Source organism: Zonotrichia leucophrys, chromosome 2, assembly GCF_028769735.1.
Source record: "Zonotrichia leucophrys gambelii isolate GWCS_2022_RI chromosome 2, RI_Zleu_2.0, whole genome shotgun sequence".
NCBI classification, from domain to species: Eukaryota; Metazoa; Chordata; class Aves; order Passeriformes; family Passerellidae; genus Zonotrichia; species Zonotrichia leucophrys.
The window spans coordinates 64,339,001-64,355,880 of NC_088171.1; the positions used below are offsets into that span (position 1 = coordinate 64,339,001).

Consider the following 16,880-nt stretch of genomic DNA (forward strand, 5'->3'; position numbering starts at 1 on the left):
AAGACTTGCGTCCTTTCAGCTAACAAGAAAAAACCTACGGAACCCTTAGAGACAGTTATTGTATAAATACTACCTGTTGGCTGAATGCACTTCACCGTGACACAACTGGGGCTGGTTTCTAAGTGCCCGGGGGTCACTTGCACAGGGCGAGTGTTCCCCTCCCCTGTGCCTGTGGGAGCCAAAGATTGGGTCACCTCCAGGGAGGGGGATGGGAGCAGCTGGAAACTTTGCCCTTTCCACCCTGCCACCAGCTCCCAACTGCCCAGCTCAATCTTTGGACAGGAAAAGGATCCTCTCTTCAGAAACTGCTTCAGGATCCTCTCCTTTTGGCTTCTGAAAAACATCAGTCTTGCCATTGGTCAAGACTGTCACTGGAACCGTGTGACCAGCTGCTCCTGGCAGCAGCGGTGGGAGAAAGGGGCAGTGACTGGGGCGGGAGGGCCGGGTCTCCTCAGGTACTATTCTGCTGCTAGTGCTGGGCAAGGATACCTTGTTACAAGCACTTCTAGCTCAGGGTTGTACTCTTTGGATTTCATCTGGACCAGGAAGTGCTGAAAAAAACTGGAACAGCATCCCCAGAGAGAGAAAAAAATGGGACCAGAAGGTCTCAGGTGGAAACTACGCAGGTTGTGCTCAGCTGGCAGCAGCTCTCAGCCCGAGGGCTGCCAGCACCAGCAGGGTCCCCACACCCGGGCCTGCCCAGGGCACGGCCAAGGCTCCCTCGGAACCAGCCTTGACCTCTGGGCTGCCAGGGGCTCCCTCAGCACAGGCGGAACAGACTTAAAGCCAAAATACAACTGGAGAGGGAGACTCTCGTTTTGCACAGTAGCCACCCTTCGAAGTGCCCGGTAGCTGCACTCAGGAATTGCTGCTCCAAGGTGTATTTTCAGCACAGGAGTTAACAGCATGACTCCATTCCCCAGAAACGGGACCCATGTAATACGAACAGAAAATTAAGCACAGTTGTTCTTTAAGAGCCTTTTAAGTAATAATTCTTCCTGGCCAGAGCCAATACAAATCAGATCATCTAGACATGACATTTTCTATATACAAAAAACATGTAACTTTCAACCTTTCTCTGCTTTTGTATTTAAAAACTTTTTTTTTTACAAACAAGGTATGAAACTCACTGTTCAAACAGAGCCATCTCTTTTTCAAACACTGAATGAATCATTCCAACATTCATTTTTCTTTTGTGCAATTTTTTAAAACATTACCTGTACTCCTCAATGTGAGTGCTTCAAAAAAAGTTTCTATTTTTTATAAGCTTCTCAAATTAGGTTTACATCAAAAAATATTCCCACAAGGTATAGTGCTACAAGAAAAGATCCTATCAGTAAAGGTAACACATCTGAAGCGAGGTCGTCTATGTAAAAGAAATTGAACTCTGGAGTAGAGGTGTGCAATGCGTTTGGAATTTCCCTATGGGCACAAAGCAAGGCTGTCCTCAGGACAGGGAATCAAGTGGACATGTAGGCATACACATAAAAAAAATGCACACATAACTTCTTTGTGTGCAAACAGACACTTCTGCCTGGGGGTGTGTGTGCACATATGCATATCTGCATCAACAAATTCTCATTTTGCTATGTATTACAGGATTTGGGAGAGTGGGAGGGTTGGAAAAACCAGAGAAAAGGAAATTACTGCCTTCACTCTGGTGGCATGTTCCCCTTGCTTTTCACATCAACACTGGCCAGAGCTCACAGTGGACTCTGCTGCTACCTGTGATGATGGGGAGGGAAGAAATGGAAACTGTACGAGTGCATATCTCATTCTGCCATTTGTCAAGTTTCAATGGGCCAAATCCCCTCTACCTGCCCAAGGCTTCTGCCCTGGTCAACCCCAACATTTTTCCAACTGCCCAGTTAAGGCCAGGATCTGGCCCTGATTGAACCACGCTTCAGTTCCACAAAGATTTATGCTTGTGCTTTACAGCAAGCCCCTGAGCAGCCTTTGCTGGCCAGCCCAGACCTCCCATGCACACACGTATAAGCTTTTGCAGAACTGTGTCCCATGACATGCAGAGCATTGCACCAAGAGCCACTCTGAAACAACACTATTAGTGTTTAAAAAGATTGAGAATTCGCTCTCCTTGACGTAGGCTTTTTTTTTTTTTTACGTAGTTGCAAGAATTAACAGAATTTCACCATTTCCTTTTTACTACTGGCAACACACTTTAAAGTAATATAAATCTCTGCAGAGAGTGTATTTTCATGGTAACCAACAGCTACAGTTCATGCTGACCCTGCTGCTTTTGTATTGCAATCTAAATGAGATCTACAAAGTTTAAACTATGAGATGCAGGAAATCCAAACTTGTCTGTAACATTGTACATCCCTACTCCGGAGCAGTAAAAGTGCTGCTTCTGGTCACATCAGTGTACCACACATACACCAGCCCCATCCCTGAGTAAAAGGTGTGAAAGGTTTCTAAATGTTCCTTGATTTAAGGGAAACAAGAGTAGTGATGTCACTTCCCCATGCTGAGAAAATGACGGGAACGACAGGTCGAACGAAGCGACAGTGGGACAAAGGAATTAAAGGAATGAAAAAAGGAACGTGTGTCCCTCCCCTCCTCCCGAGGTCTGCGTCTTTGAGGGAAAGAAGTCTAAGGGCAAGGTACAAAATGGTAGAATAGGTCAACAGCGACTCCGATTCGGGTCTCGACCAGAGGACTCGAGGTAAGTGACATCAAACTCAAATTCCCCACGATGTGGCCCAGACAAACTGAAACAATGCCTAAGTTAGACGCTATAAGGAACAGTCACTGTATATATAGAGATATATAAATAGATTGATAGATAGATAGATAGATAGATAGATAGATAGACAGATAGATAGATAGATAGATAGACAAATAGATTTTTTTTTAAGAAATCCCTATAAAGAGGTTCTTGTTTTATTTTTCTTTGCCCTGACTAATTTCTTGGTGATTGTATGCATTTTGTTGTAAACTAAAGAGGCCTGCTACAAAAGGAAAGGAACAAACAGACAAAAAGAAAACTGCTCTCAGTTACTATTGCAAAGCGGCCGCCACGCAGAGCAGGGGCAGAGCCTCCTCCTTCAGCTTCACCTCAGCATCCCCGTGCTTGCAAGTGGTGTTTGCACCTGCCCTGGGGATCGATGGCACTCCCGGGCCTGGGGCTGCACCACAAGGGATGCTCAGTGCCAGAGGCAAAGGCAAAGCCCTGCCTTGCAAAGGACTTGGCCCTGGTGGGAGCCAGCTCCTGTGTGCCCAGGCAGAAGGTGCCACTCGGCATATGGTGAGTGCCACCCTCTCCCTGGATGCCATGTAGACATGAATACATCTCTTTTTTTCCTTTTTGTTTTTTTTCTTCCTGGATCTCTTTAAACAACAAATACAAAATGGGTTCGTGTTTCCCGGGGCAAGGAATCTTATACCCTTAATATGGTGCGGGTTTTTGGAGGGAGGAGGACAGGGAGGGACTTATTAAGGGGGGAGGGGGGCAGGGAGAAAGGTAGAAAGAAAGAACTCAGAAGAGACAAAACCAGGGGAAATCAGAAGTGGGTATGAGATCTAGCTAACACCGCACAGGTGAGTCTAAGTTGGCACGTGAAGTATTGCACATCCTACAAAAGCTAAAGCATGGAAGGGGACAATTGTTTGGAAAGAACCAGTTATTTCAGAATTCCTCAGTCTGAAATACAAGCACAGAACTAATACATTCCTATTGCTCCAAATGTATTTTTTTATTTTTTTTTTTTTAGTGTTAGTTGAATAGATCCAGTCAGTTTAATAGCCCCTGCTTCCTTATTGACCACAAATGTGTATGTGTATGGTTTTACTTGAGATTTCTTTTTTTCTAAGTACACGTGAAGTACAGAAATAGTGGTAAGACTGTGAACTAAAATCTATAATTCTTTCTATTCCTTTACCATCAAAGCTTAAAAAAAAAACAGGAAACAAAAAGAAACAATAAATTGCAAGTGCCCTGAGCAGAGTATATGGAAGATTAAGCAACTTCTCTGAGCAGAAATATTAACAAATAAGCACTAACTAAGCTGTGTGATTGTGAGAAGAAACCCACTCAGCTATTTGGTAGCCCGCCGAGAGGTTAATAAAATTCAAGGAAATTCAAAAAAAGTTTCAAGCTATTTTAAACATATTTCAACTTTTTGGTGCACCCCAGAATATGGTATAAAAACAATTAGGTCTGGTGTGAGCTAAATTTCAAGTAACAAGTAACAAGAGTCAAAGATGGGGTTTGGGGTTAACATTTCTTCTCTCAAAGAAAAGCACTGTATTTCAGGGGAGAGGGAAAACAAGACTTTAAATAAATTTGTTCACTTTAGGTTACTGTGTTTCTAATGACGGACTTTGATTTCCTGTTCTCCCTATGAGTACAGCTTCTCCAAAACTACCTGGAGGATGTGAACTCGCCAACCAAAAACGACGACACGAACGCTTGCTCACAGAGGGCCCGAGTGCGATCCCACTGCAATCCCACTGGGATCTTCCAAGAAGCAGCGACAGGCTTCAGCACTCAGCCCCGACACACTTCATGCTGCACCTCCCCAAGGCTCGTGCAGGAGGTTGGGTGCACAGCACCTCAGAGGATCCGGCCCTACCTGGGGAAAGAAAAGTCTGAACGCGTGAATCCCCCCGCTCCCACTTGGTTTGTACCAAACTCCTGAAATGTCGCCTTTCCAATGGAAAATGATGCAATTAAAATAACAAATAATAATAATAATAAAAATAATAAAATAACAATAGGTTTGTTTTCAAAACAAACAAACACCTTGCTTACTTATAGAAATGGGTTTTTTTCTGGAAAACTCTCTCAGCAAGTCTGAAGAAAAATTCTCAGAGGTGTCCCGGTAGGACCTGGTTCTGTGTGGCTGATAAGGTAGAAAGACCAAAAATGAACTCTGAAAGGAACGTAACCCTATGAAATGGCCTAGAGCGTAGGCAGGTTAGTGAGTAATTGCTACATTTGTTTATGCTCTTTCAGACCCCCCCACCCCACAACATTATTAGGTAAAAACTGCAGGAATACCACACAAATGATAAACTCAAGATGTGCAAATTGCAAGATTCTTTAAAGTCCATCTTTTTCAAAAACACTGGACAATGATTTTTCCTCTTTCCTTTTTCCTTTCTCTTTTTTTTCTTTTTTATTATGTCAGCTCGCATATGCCTTTAACTCTTTCTCAAGCATTAAAGTTTAAAAAGTGCCTCCTATTAAGTAGTCCTTTGTGGACAATGACTGTCACATACTAGTTCAATAATTCACATTCATCCCTTTGAAACCACATTAAAACTTTCAGCATCTTGCCTGTGAGAAAACTTTACATAGTTGCATGTAGTTACAGTGTTGAAGAGATTTGTTTGTTTGTTGTTGTTGCTTTCCGAGCAGATTAAAGTGATATACAGTACGTACTGAGTGTTAGACCAGGATGCTCAGCAATAAAGTGTGAACAGCATTTTAAGTGCTTAAAGACATTCTAGGTTCATCTTCAACAGCGGATTTCTGTGTCACGCACCGCAATTTGAAAAAAGTGGCACCAGTTGTCCATAACCAAGAACTAAAACCAGTACTAGAGTTAAAGACAAAGATTTGCAACCTAACTGCAAACGATGGATGCCTGTGATCTCAAAGGGGCAGTCTGCATCTACCTTGTGGAAGCAAATGTCAATGGCATAACCCGGTCGATTTGTCTAACACTGCACAGAAACAGGAGTGAGCCTGAGCCAGGCGCATCTGCAGAGCCAGAGGCCTCCTCGCACACCCACGCACACCCAGCACACCCACACACACCCAGGCATACCCAGGCACATGCACACACCCACCCACCCACCCCCCTCCCTCAAGGGAAACCCTGCGGTCGAGGCTCTGGACAGCCCCGCCGTCGCTGACTCTGGGCAATGGAACTGCACTAGCAAGCAGAAAGGAAATGTGGTGTGGCAGTTTGCTTTAGGAATAAAAATCAGTGCAGTCAGACCCCATGGGGGAAAAATATATATATACATATACACACACACAAATATATATATATATATATACACACACATATATATATATATATATATATAGCAGAGCCTTGAGTAAGAGTTGGCTTGTTGTTGAAAACATCAGAGACTGTCTGATCCTTTTCAGTAACACACCCAAGGGTTGGCTGTGTCCTCAGCATCCACCTGGGGTGAGGAAACCTCATCACCGACCCGCCAGAGAGCGGCCGTCCCGCCCTGGGGGCTGGCACGCACCCACACCCACACGCACACGCACACGCACCCCCATGTTCGACACACACCTCTGCTACAGTTCCCTTCTCCTCACCTCCCCCCAAAAAAACTAGAACAGGAACCAGAACAACAAAACAAACACAAAGCGATGAAAAGAAAACAAAATCACAGCTGGACCCTGTCCTACACGAGGTGTTAGAAAACAGGAGCCATGACAACACATTCATTTCCACTAAGGGTGTGTGAAGCAGATACTGCCCCTTCTGTAGCTCTCGATAAACCTAGTCACTGACAAACACTTGTGGAAAAACATATGCACCAGTCTCCTGCATAATACCAGCTGCAACTATAACAACAAGGTTATAACATAAACCTAAAATAAGATGATAACATGTAAATACTGGGTTATTTAGTCTACAGTACAGTAATCTGGATAAAAATGACAAGGGATAGCCTAATTTCCTTTCCCCAAACAACTTTTACTTTCCTACGTTGGATCGACCTTCAATGCAAATCTTAACCTCCTGAGGAATAAAAGAAGGCTTGGGAAGAGTCAAAGGTGGCTCCTCTTCTGATTTCTCTAGTTTTCGTGTTTCGGGGGCTGACCACCTCCTCTTCCTTGTTGCTGGGGGCTTGCTGGGTTCTGTTTTGGTGAGCAAAGGTGCTGCAGGCAATCCTATTTTGTCCGGAAACTTCAGTTCACCGTTCTCAGCTAACATCTGTGCGCTTCCCTGATTAATCCCGTTTTCCTGCTCCGCATACCTGTGTCTACTTCCAGCTAGACTGTCATTCTTTGAATGCTTCAGCAAGATACTAGCTGAGTCCATGGGCTGGCCCTTTTTAATAGAGCCGTTCTTCAGGTTCTTGAGTGTGAGCGATATGCAGACGTCCCCCACTGAGAGTTTGGAGCATGGCAAATCAAAGAGCTGGTTGGTTCTTTCAGGGCAGCACGATGACCAGCCTTGTCCAAATACAAAAAAAGGGTATTCTACCAAGACTTCCACGCTGACCTGCAAAAAGAGACAGGACAACACAGGAAGACAGAGGGAGAGAGAGGGGAGAGCATGAGATCACTCCATGAGCCCTCACACACGTGCAGTGCTTGCCACAGGGGAGAGGGATAAAGCTGGAATTGCAAAGGCGATGTTCAGTTTCTGCAAAATCAGAATATTGGTCACCAGACTTCACGCCAGCTCTTGTCACCCAGCTCTTAATACTTTCTCTGAGCTCAGTACTTCACAAAACAAACTTCACCAGGAATCAAGCTTTACCTTTTTCCAGCCATTCAGACAGGCGTAAGAGTTCAAACAGCTTCAGTGTCTGGCCAACTGTTTCCTACCATCCCCTTGTGGTACCTAGAACTGTAATTTAAATCTAAAGACCCTTTCCAACCAGAGGATGGGCCAAGAGAAGCTCTCAGTTCTGACATAAGATTTCCTAAGTGATCACAGGAATGTCATCCTGACCTCTGTCTGAACACGCACTCACTGAGCAGCGTGAAAGGGTGAAGGTACTCTGATTGTCAGGGGAAGGCCACGAGCACACACAAAGTTGTAGCCATTAAGAGCAGCAAATGAGAGCCTGCCTTCCCCCAGCAGTCTGTTACCAGTCCAGTTTCTTCCCTTCTCACACATGGTCTTCCACTCTGCTGCAGAGTTTATCTCCTGCACTTCCTCAGGGAGGTGGTCATCTTTCCTCCTCCTGTGGTTCCCCTTTCCCTCTGCTTCACCCCACTTTAAAGACACATCTGGTTAGGAATCCTACCTAACCATCTTATGGGGAGCTGCCATGGCCAGAACAGACCAACAGCAGGTGCCTCCTGCTCCCTGACCTTGCAAATGCTGGGCCTTGAGGCCCCAACATGATAAAAAACACCTGATAAAACCATGATAAAATACCCACTTATCTTTGCACGTGGCAGCAGTCCAGCACTCACTGCAGGCTCAAACACTTGATGTGGACTCATGTGATTCTCAACCCATGGGGCTGACACCCCCCTCCCCAGCCCACTACAGAGAGAGCAGGAAATTCTGACTAATACTTCTTTAAAACTTGGCACATGCTTTTAACTGCTGCCTGTCACATCAGTGAGGTCTGTGACTGTAAGAGGCTGGCTTGTGCTGGAGACAGATACCCACTGCTCTGCTCCCACAGGCCTCGTGTCCTCTGGAGCTCTTCTCAGGCATGGGGGCACAATCCCACTCTGATGGTGTAACCCTAATTTGGTAGGGGCAAAAGGATCACCTGAATACATGTGCTCACCTCATTTCTGAGACATTCAGCAGCCACAGACTGCACCAGCTGCCTGGAGAGTCTTCCCTCTCCAGGACCACAGACTCACTTAAAAGGAAGATCACAGCAGGTTTGTGAAACCACCTCTCACCCCTGGAACGAGTAACTCTGTCACACCCAGCATGGCTTTGCACCATTAAAAATGCATTTTGACACAGAAGCAGTTTGAGATGCACACTGCACTCCAGAGTTCCAACACATCTGTTCATAATGTTACGTGTGAGCCTTGGGATGGAGTTGCACGGTCTGTCTGTCTGTCTGTCTGTCTCACAGAAGAGGCTGGGCTGTATGGAAGCACAGCCCCCAGCAGCCCTGCCCCTTCCCTGCTAGCAGTGCCACCCCCACAGCTGCTCTCCCTGCAAGCAGGGCCCCTGGTAGTGCCCCTCACACCCCACCAGCTCCACAGCCCTTTTGGGCAACAAGACTTGCTCAGGAATGTCTGACAGCTCAGAGATAGAAGCTCCAGAAGCAGGAAACCAATGATTCCCACCGGATGTTGACGGTGGCTCTGACTATGTGCATGCCATGCACTAACAGCCATAAACTGCTGTTTATGGAGGGTTGATTCTGTTGGAAAAACCTAATTGAGTCTATAAATATATGCTATGCACTTCTGCAACTAGGCCAGTGGATAACACTGCATCCATTATCCTGCCACTCCACCTGCCCAACACAGTAAGCCACTGTACACGGAATTTCAAAAGGAGCAGTTTAGAAGTGTAAGATACTACATCAATTTTTGTCATGCTAAACCTTTTCCAACCAGAACTATTTGCCAACAAACTACACACACTGCAGTAGTGGAAAGGGACCTGACCTGAGCCCTGGTTTAAGCTCTGAACTATGGAGAAACTGGAGTGAGGTACCCATGAAAGCCCCAGCCCTTCATGTCACTGGATAGAAACACTCCAGCATGAGGATTTGCAGAAATATTTGCCCAGAGCTTGGGATCCTATTCCACACATATGCATCTCAGTTTACCTGGAGTCTAATCAGGAGAAGTAATGAGTATCCAGAATCTCCCATGGACTTACATGGAAGCTGCTGTCTACACAAGAACTGTAGGCTGTCTCCAAGCATGGATCATCTGGTGGACAAAGCTTTCTCCTTTATATTGCTTTTTCTCACATCTTTCTTCCTTCTTGCCTGCTCATTTTTTTTTCTTTTCTTTTCCACTTTTCCATCCCTGTCAGAAGCTATTTGTATCTATGGGAATCATACTTGGTTGTGTGCATCATCCTCACCAACACACAAGTTCCTTTTGATGTCAACACATTTCCACCACACATTATGCTTTTTTTTAAAATGTAGTATCCAAAACAGTTGCCTGAAGGGTTGATCACTGAAACACATACCAGAATTGGTGGTGGTGATCATGAATAACACCAAAGATGGTGGAATGCTAGAATCCCCACGATCTGGTCACACTGTGCATGTACCACTTTTGATTTGAAATGGGGAAGTTCCCTCATGGATTATGAAGCCCTGTTTGAGCTGTCTGCTTCTGGGTTCAGCTAAGGAGGGATTTGAGGCAACCATTCTCTAAAAACAAGTTTAAGAACTTTGAAGTGTGAAAGTTCAGTAAAAACACCCCCACAAAATTTTTTCTGACCATTGCATTAAAAGACAAACCCCTTTATTTTAAAAGCTTCCCTCCAACCCCCCAGTATTTGCCGCAATTATTATAGGAGAGAAGGAAATTTGGAACTTTTCTAGCTACTAGTAAGAGGATAAAGTAAGAAACAAAGCATGTTGATTCCTCTCAAAGCATACTGAGGCTCCATTGCAAGCTAAGTAAGTTATTATTTCTATTTGTTAACACTGATTAGTGAAAGCAGCCAAAACTCTTCAGTGCAGCCACTGAAAACTGAAATTTTCTATAACTCTTTGTATTTTTTATTTCTCAGCCAAACTCAGTAGGCAAGACAGGCTTAAGACAGCTTAAGAAATCCCATGTGGAGCTGGAATACTTATACTAGGGGCTGGAAGATCTGATGCCCAGGAAACACCCTTCCCATCACTGAGAAACACAACTTTAGTTTTGGGCCTCGCTGCTGCAACCAAAATAACAAGCACGAAAGCAAAAGATGCCTAATGAAAGTGGTTCATGTGAACAATATTTTAATAAATGTAAACATGCATTTTCCAAAAAAGTGGTTTTTTCCATAATGCTATTAAAACGTGATGAAACTAGGAGTGGCAGGTTGGAAACAAAGAGAAGGAAGCAGTTCTGGAAACAATGTGCAATTAAGCAGCAGAGCTCTCCACTGAAGGCCTTGCTTTGGGTGCTGAAAGGCTTCTCGGGCCCAAAAAACAACTGGATGAATTCACAGAATAGAAGCCCTCCTCCTCACAGAGAGAAGCCTCTGCAGTGCCCTGATCCCACACAACCTCCCCTAGTCAGAAACTTCAGGACTTCTACTGTTCTCCCTACACTCCGATGCCTTCACAAGAGTGGATTTCTGGGGCTGCAGGCAGCACCTCGTGCCGTGGAACCACTCTCCAGAGCAGGCTCTGCCTGGGCCCCAGGGCTGCATGTACCCACTTCAGTCCCCTGTTCTATGGCAAAGGCAGGCAGGGCTGGAACGGCAGGGGCTGCCTGCTGCTCCCTGCAGTCACGCAATGCCGTCATTTCCCAAGAGAAGCCGCCTCTCCTCCAGCAGACCACAGGCTGCCGCCTTCATCACATGAGCTCTGTCATCTGCTGCACTCCCAGAGCTCAGGAACGTGAGGACAGACCACAGCCACCCATCACTTGCAGACAAAAGGACTTACTGTCCTGTGATCAGGGGACACAGAGATCACATGAGGGGAAGGCTGGCAGAGATCTCTATCTGCAGCAGTGAACTGAGTCAACATCTCTTTCTGTGTCTGTTACGGTGACAAGGATAATGAAAAGGGGAGCTCAAAGAAAAAATAACCATTTGTGTGTGCATTGAAAGATGTAAGGGGAAAACTTAACTAGATGATGGTCTAAAAACAGATGCACTAAACTAAACTAGTTAGGGCTAATAACTGCATACTCTAATGGGACTTTCCCATCTCTAGTGGTGTTGATTCCGGTTTGGTTTGGCTGTTTGTTTTTTTTTTTTTTTAAAGGGAAATTAAGAACTGCATGCTCATCTTTTCCATTTAATCTATACTTTAGAAATTATTAGGAACTGAAGTGTAGCATTTCAGAGAACTTATTTTGCATAGTCTGTGTGCTTTGACCTCAACATCAAGGGAGGTGAATTACTTGCTTCTGTGTTCTCCTGGCAGGAAAAGGATAGACAGGTGATGAAATTCTATAACACATAATTATAATTCTATAATTCTATAATACATAATCATGGTGAAATTCTTATTACAAAAATAATATATGGTATTCCAAAGAGATGTAGATCCATGGGTCTTATCTTCTAGGCACCTTGAATGCACAGGAGCAGCAGCTGGACTTTATGTTCTGGCCCAGATGATACTTACTTGACTTGTTAATCCAGAGCTGGGATGCTGTGAAATGGAAACCTAGCATCTCTCCAGGGGTAAAGACAGTTAGTTAATTTATTTCAGTTACTAAGACCTTCAGGTGTGTTGATTTTCCTCTAGGTTTCCATACCTTGAAGAAGGATGGATTTTCTAGGTGACTGGAGGACTGGAAAAGCAGGGAAGATGACACCTTTCTGCCTAGGGGCTGTGCTGGGCAGGGCCAGCTGTGGGCTGGCAGTGACACGACACAGGAGCAGCTGCCCTGTTTACATGACAGGGGTATATGCTCAGCTGAAAATAACCTCCTACCTCTGTCCCTCAACTGGTGAGAAAATTAGCTACTGTTTGCACAGAGCTTGGAAATACAGATTCATCAATATTATAATGACTTCCCAGCGATCCCTGAGAGGAGTAAGTAAGTGAGCCAAAGCTAATGATAACAACCCTATTTCTGTATGGCACTTACTCTTTACAAGTTACACTCCCTTGGTAATACCACTCGAAAAGCTCTCTCCCTGCAGAAGCACGTATGCAAGTGAAAGTCAATTGTAATGAAATACTTTGTGGAGCTGCACTACACACACAGCTCTATCCCCCTGCACTCCAGAGTCAAGAGCTCCATTTCAGCACGGCAGCACCACAGTGCTGGTGCTCAGAGCAGCTCCACAAAGTGCTGCTCTTTCAGAGAGAAGACTAAGCCTCTTCACACAGGCAATTTTCTAAGGAGTAATGACTGCTGCACACCTGCAAATAAGGCTGAATGCTTCCAGAGCACCACGGCAGGCTAAGGGTGAGGTCAGAGACTTCAAGAATGTAGAAATGCATCTGCTCTCTCTCTTTCTCTCCCCCCTCCCAAAGGCAAAGGAAAACCAGCAGTAGTCCCTGCTAGGCAGGGACACAGCTGATCTGGGAAGAGACCCAAGTCCTGGAATCTGCAGGAAACCTAAATTAAACCCTCGTTCTAATCATATCTCTACGTGACTCGCCCTCCATTCTGGAAGCATCCCCGGTGGGAAACACAGCTGGGGAGTATTTCGGCTGCGATGATGTCAGCCTGCTCCCGATAGGCTTCTCTGTAAGGTGACACTGCTGGGTGAGACCCGTGTGCCAGGCCCTGCATGTGCAGAGCCTCGGACTTGCTCCCTTTCTGCCAGAGGATGGCACTCCACCCCCTGCAAAAGAGCAGCTCTTCCCGGGACCGCAGTCCCTTGCCTGCCTTGACAGGGCTGTGACCGAGACATGACACAAACGCTATCTGCTCATTTGTACCCCTTCTTCTGTGCAGACACCGATGGCCTGGCTGCAGGCAGAGAAATGTGTGCAAGATGAAAATTGCAGAGTGGAGATTGCTAGTTTTGAAATCTCATTATTCAAGGCACCATGGCAAATTATAGTAACTGGTCCTTATCCAAGGACAGTTCCTCTAACCTGAGATGCACCAAAATACAGTTAAGCAGTGGGGAAAAAAATCGAGTCTCTATACTGGAAGCACGAGAGGCTCGACTTCAATCAGCTGTGCCGATGCAGGCACATGCAGGAACAATCCCACACAGGGAATATACCTGTTTGACTTGAGAAGGAGGATATGCCACATGTAGTGATTCACCGTGTGTGCAGTCTTGAGAAAGGACAGGCCACAGGCTGCTGAGACTGTAAGAAATTTTCTGTGTGATCTGCTCCTCAGTACCACCACTGTTTGCTTTCCTCCTCCAAACCATCAGCCTGAGGTGTGTTACTACCTGTGCCCCTCCCTACCTGTGCCCAGTTCCTCTCATTCTCCTTCTCTCTCATTCTGCTTCTCCAGTGCTGAGGCTGCAGCATCAGAGGTGCAGATGGTGGAGCTCACAGCACTCACACCAAAACAAAAAGATTTGCAGCAGGAATACCTAAACTGAGTACCTCCAGGAAGCCAAATGCTGCACAGTACATCTGAACTTTTCAGCATCAACCAACAGAATCTAAATTGCTCAGAAAATGGATCAAAAGCATCAGGATAACGCTTTCAAATCAATATCCACTTGTTCTCAACCTAAAAACACCTCTGGAAAGTTACAGGTTTTCTTCCTGCTTTGCAAACAGAGAAACAGAGGTCAGAAGCACAGCCTGCCCAGACACCTAGACAGTTTTTCCTCCCAAATTGCATTTGACCACAGAGTTTACATGAGCCATGCAATGTTAAAACCACCTTCAAGCAAACCTTCAGAAAAACTCTGAAGTGCATTTCAGTAACTTATGTGCATGAGAATTATTACCAGGCAACTCCAAGTTTTTAAGCCTTGGAAATTCACTGCCTTGTGCCCAACCTATCTCTTTAGGGTCAGTTTTGATCTGATTCTATCACAACCCTTCTGGTGTGAATTGTAAAAATCACCTATCAAAATGAAAAATGTAACCTTTCATACTCCTTACATTATCTGGTATTTTAATCAAAACCCATGAAAATCACATAAGTCTTCCTGTGAGTTCCCCAGCTATAAAAGAGACCCATTTGATATCCAAGAGTCTACATCTATCACCAGTGTGACCTGATGGCTCCTCCCTGCACAGTGAGTGGGACGATTTTTGGTCTACAGTTTGAACAACAGATGGATGAAGAACCAAGCCCAAGTGGATCCAAAGCAGGTGAGCTGTGGTGTGGCCTGGGGGGCCAGAGCATGCACCCCAGTCCAACCCCCCAGCCCCTCACGCGATGCCGTTACCTGTGCTCGATGCTCCCCCACGGCAAACTGTATGACGGCGATGCCCGGGCTATGGCTGTCTTCGATCCTCTCCACAGTGCTGGAGTCTATTTTCAGGTCGTTGCTGATTTCCGCGCTCTGAATGAAGTCTTCTGTTTTCAAGTCCTCCACTTTCTTCAGCTCCCCGTTGGCCAGCTGGATGATCGACCCCTTCATGAAGTAAGGGGGCAGCGTGGGGGGCGCAGCGGCAGGGGAGGCGATGGACTGCACCACGGGCAGGTGGATCTGCGCCTGCACCATGGTGGCCTGGTAGGCAGGCTGGGTGGTGAGGGGCTCCGCGCTGAAGTTCTCGCTCTTGGGGACGGCGGTGGTGACGAACGTGTGAGGCACTGCTGCAAACTGAGGAGACGACGTGACGATCGCGGGCGTGACTCCCGACGGCTCGACGTCCGCGCTGCCGACCGGAATCAGCAGGGACTGTGTGCCCGGGATCACCAGGTGCTGCGGCAGGCTGCCGGGGTAGCCGATGGCTTGCTGCTGGCCGCTCAGGTAGCCGATCACCGGCGGCTGGGTGCCGGTGTAGAAAGCTGTCGCCGGCAGCCCCACGGGGAGCTGCTCGGAGGCGCTGTGGGTGGTCTGAATGACGGTGTGAGGGGACAGCGTGGCCACCGCCTTCACGCCCTCGTGGCCCAGAGCCTGCTGCGGAGACAAGGCATAGGACCGGTGGGTTGGCTTTCCTAAGTGCAAACTTCCCTTGTCGTTGAGGGCTGAAGGAGAGGTCTCACGGTTGGCGACCTGCTGCACCTCCATGTCCGCCGTGGGCGTGCTGCTGTTGGGGACCACCATGACAGAGGCTCGGACACCTGAGGAATCCCGCACGCCGTACTCGGCGGGGCTCGAGTGGACCACCACGTGCCTGGTCTCATAGTGATGGGGAGCTGGTTTATTGCCTGCTTTGACTAGACCCATGTCGGCCGAAGGCGAAATGCCGTATCTCCGGCTCTTCTCTATCTCGCCGTTCAGTACCTCCTTGGCCTGCATCGCCTGCAGCCGGCTGCTCTCGGGTTTCTTGGGGGCATCCCTGGTGACAAAGTGGCCCCCCGAGTCAGTGTACTGCACCACCACTTGGGAGGAAGGGCCAAGGGTGAGGGTGTGCGGGATCACTGTCTGATGTGGGTGCAGGGGGACTGGGATGGTTGGAGGAGAGACGTTTCTGACAGTGCTCTGGGAAGAGCTGGAAATGTGGACGTACTGGTTCTGCTGGGTGGGCGGAGGAGACCCAGCAGCGATCAGTCCAGGCGTCCTGACCAGGTGCGGCTCAACTTTGTGCCCCTGCTGGCTTAAGCCGCTCATGCTGGCCAGCAAAGTGGAATAAGCCTCCAGCTGGGAGCGCTGGGATGGAGTGGTTGCAACGGCGGTGGCTGCCGCCACGGCGCCGGTCGCAGAATTGGCCGTTGGGGAGATCAGCTGCGAGGGGATGAATCCGGTGTACGATCCACTGTACTGGGGCCCGACGAACTGGAAGGTGTGCTGCAGGTGAGTGTACTGCACGGGGGAAACGGGGGTCCCTGACTGGGAGAGGGCGGGCGAGTACACCGTGGGAAGAGTGGTAGAGGCCGGAACGGACCTGGGCGCGCTCGGCGGGGAATAGTCCATCCCTGCAGACAGTGACTTGTGCAAACCCTGCTGCAAGCCTGCCTCCACCGAGGAGGTGCCCCCGGGCCGGTGCCGGCCCCCCAGGCAGCCCTGGCCACTGGGTGTGCTGGGGAGCCATGACAGGTTATCTGCACGGTGGTTTTCGTTTGGCAGGACCGGCTTCACCTCCGAAGGCAGGCTGGTGGCAGGGATTTCTCGCTTCTTAGGTGGCAGGCATTCATTGCTCCGCTCTTGGTTGGATTTCATCTTTCGCCGTCCCCCCTCCACTGTGCTTGCTTCACTGTCTGGCTGGCTCTGATTTCAGTCTGATAAACGGAAAGTCACATTTGATTTCTGCAGGGGATCCAGTGACTTCATGAGGAATCATTTCCCTGTGAGCACGATCCTCCGACAGCTCCTCTGGATTCTGCAACAAAAGGGTGGGCAAGGGAGACCAAAGTCATATCATCAGCAACGAGAAATGAAAACAAATAAGCAGATCTCCTAAATCAGCAAATAGGAAAAAGAGTTCTGGAAAAAAAAATAAAAATGGTCAGGCATTGCCACTCTCACATCAAGGAGCAGTTGACAGCTAGCTAA

General features: G+C 47.3%; 1 protein-coding gene across 12 annotated transcripts in view; it reads right to left on the minus strand.

The window, feature by feature from the left end:
• Positions 1 to 5,849: 5,849 nt before the first annotated feature.
• The window catches only part of ATXN1 (ataxin 1), a 334,709-nt gene continuing 323,678 nt past the window's right edge, over positions 5,850 to 16,880 (minus strand). For all 12 annotated transcript variants that reach the window (XM_064705220.1, XM_064705217.1, XM_064705222.1 and 9 more), the window contains 2 exons: positions 14,667 to 16,707; positions 5,850 to 7,217 (listed from right to left, as the gene is read on the minus strand). In XM_064705220.1, coding sequence (XP_064561290.1) covers positions 6,687 to 7,217; positions 14,667 to 16,547 — 2,412 coding nt within the window. In that variant the 5' untranslated portion in view covers positions 16,548 to 16,707 and the 3' untranslated portion in view covers positions 5,850 to 6,686. The remainder of the gene's footprint in view (positions 7,218 to 14,666; positions 16,708 to 16,880) is intronic.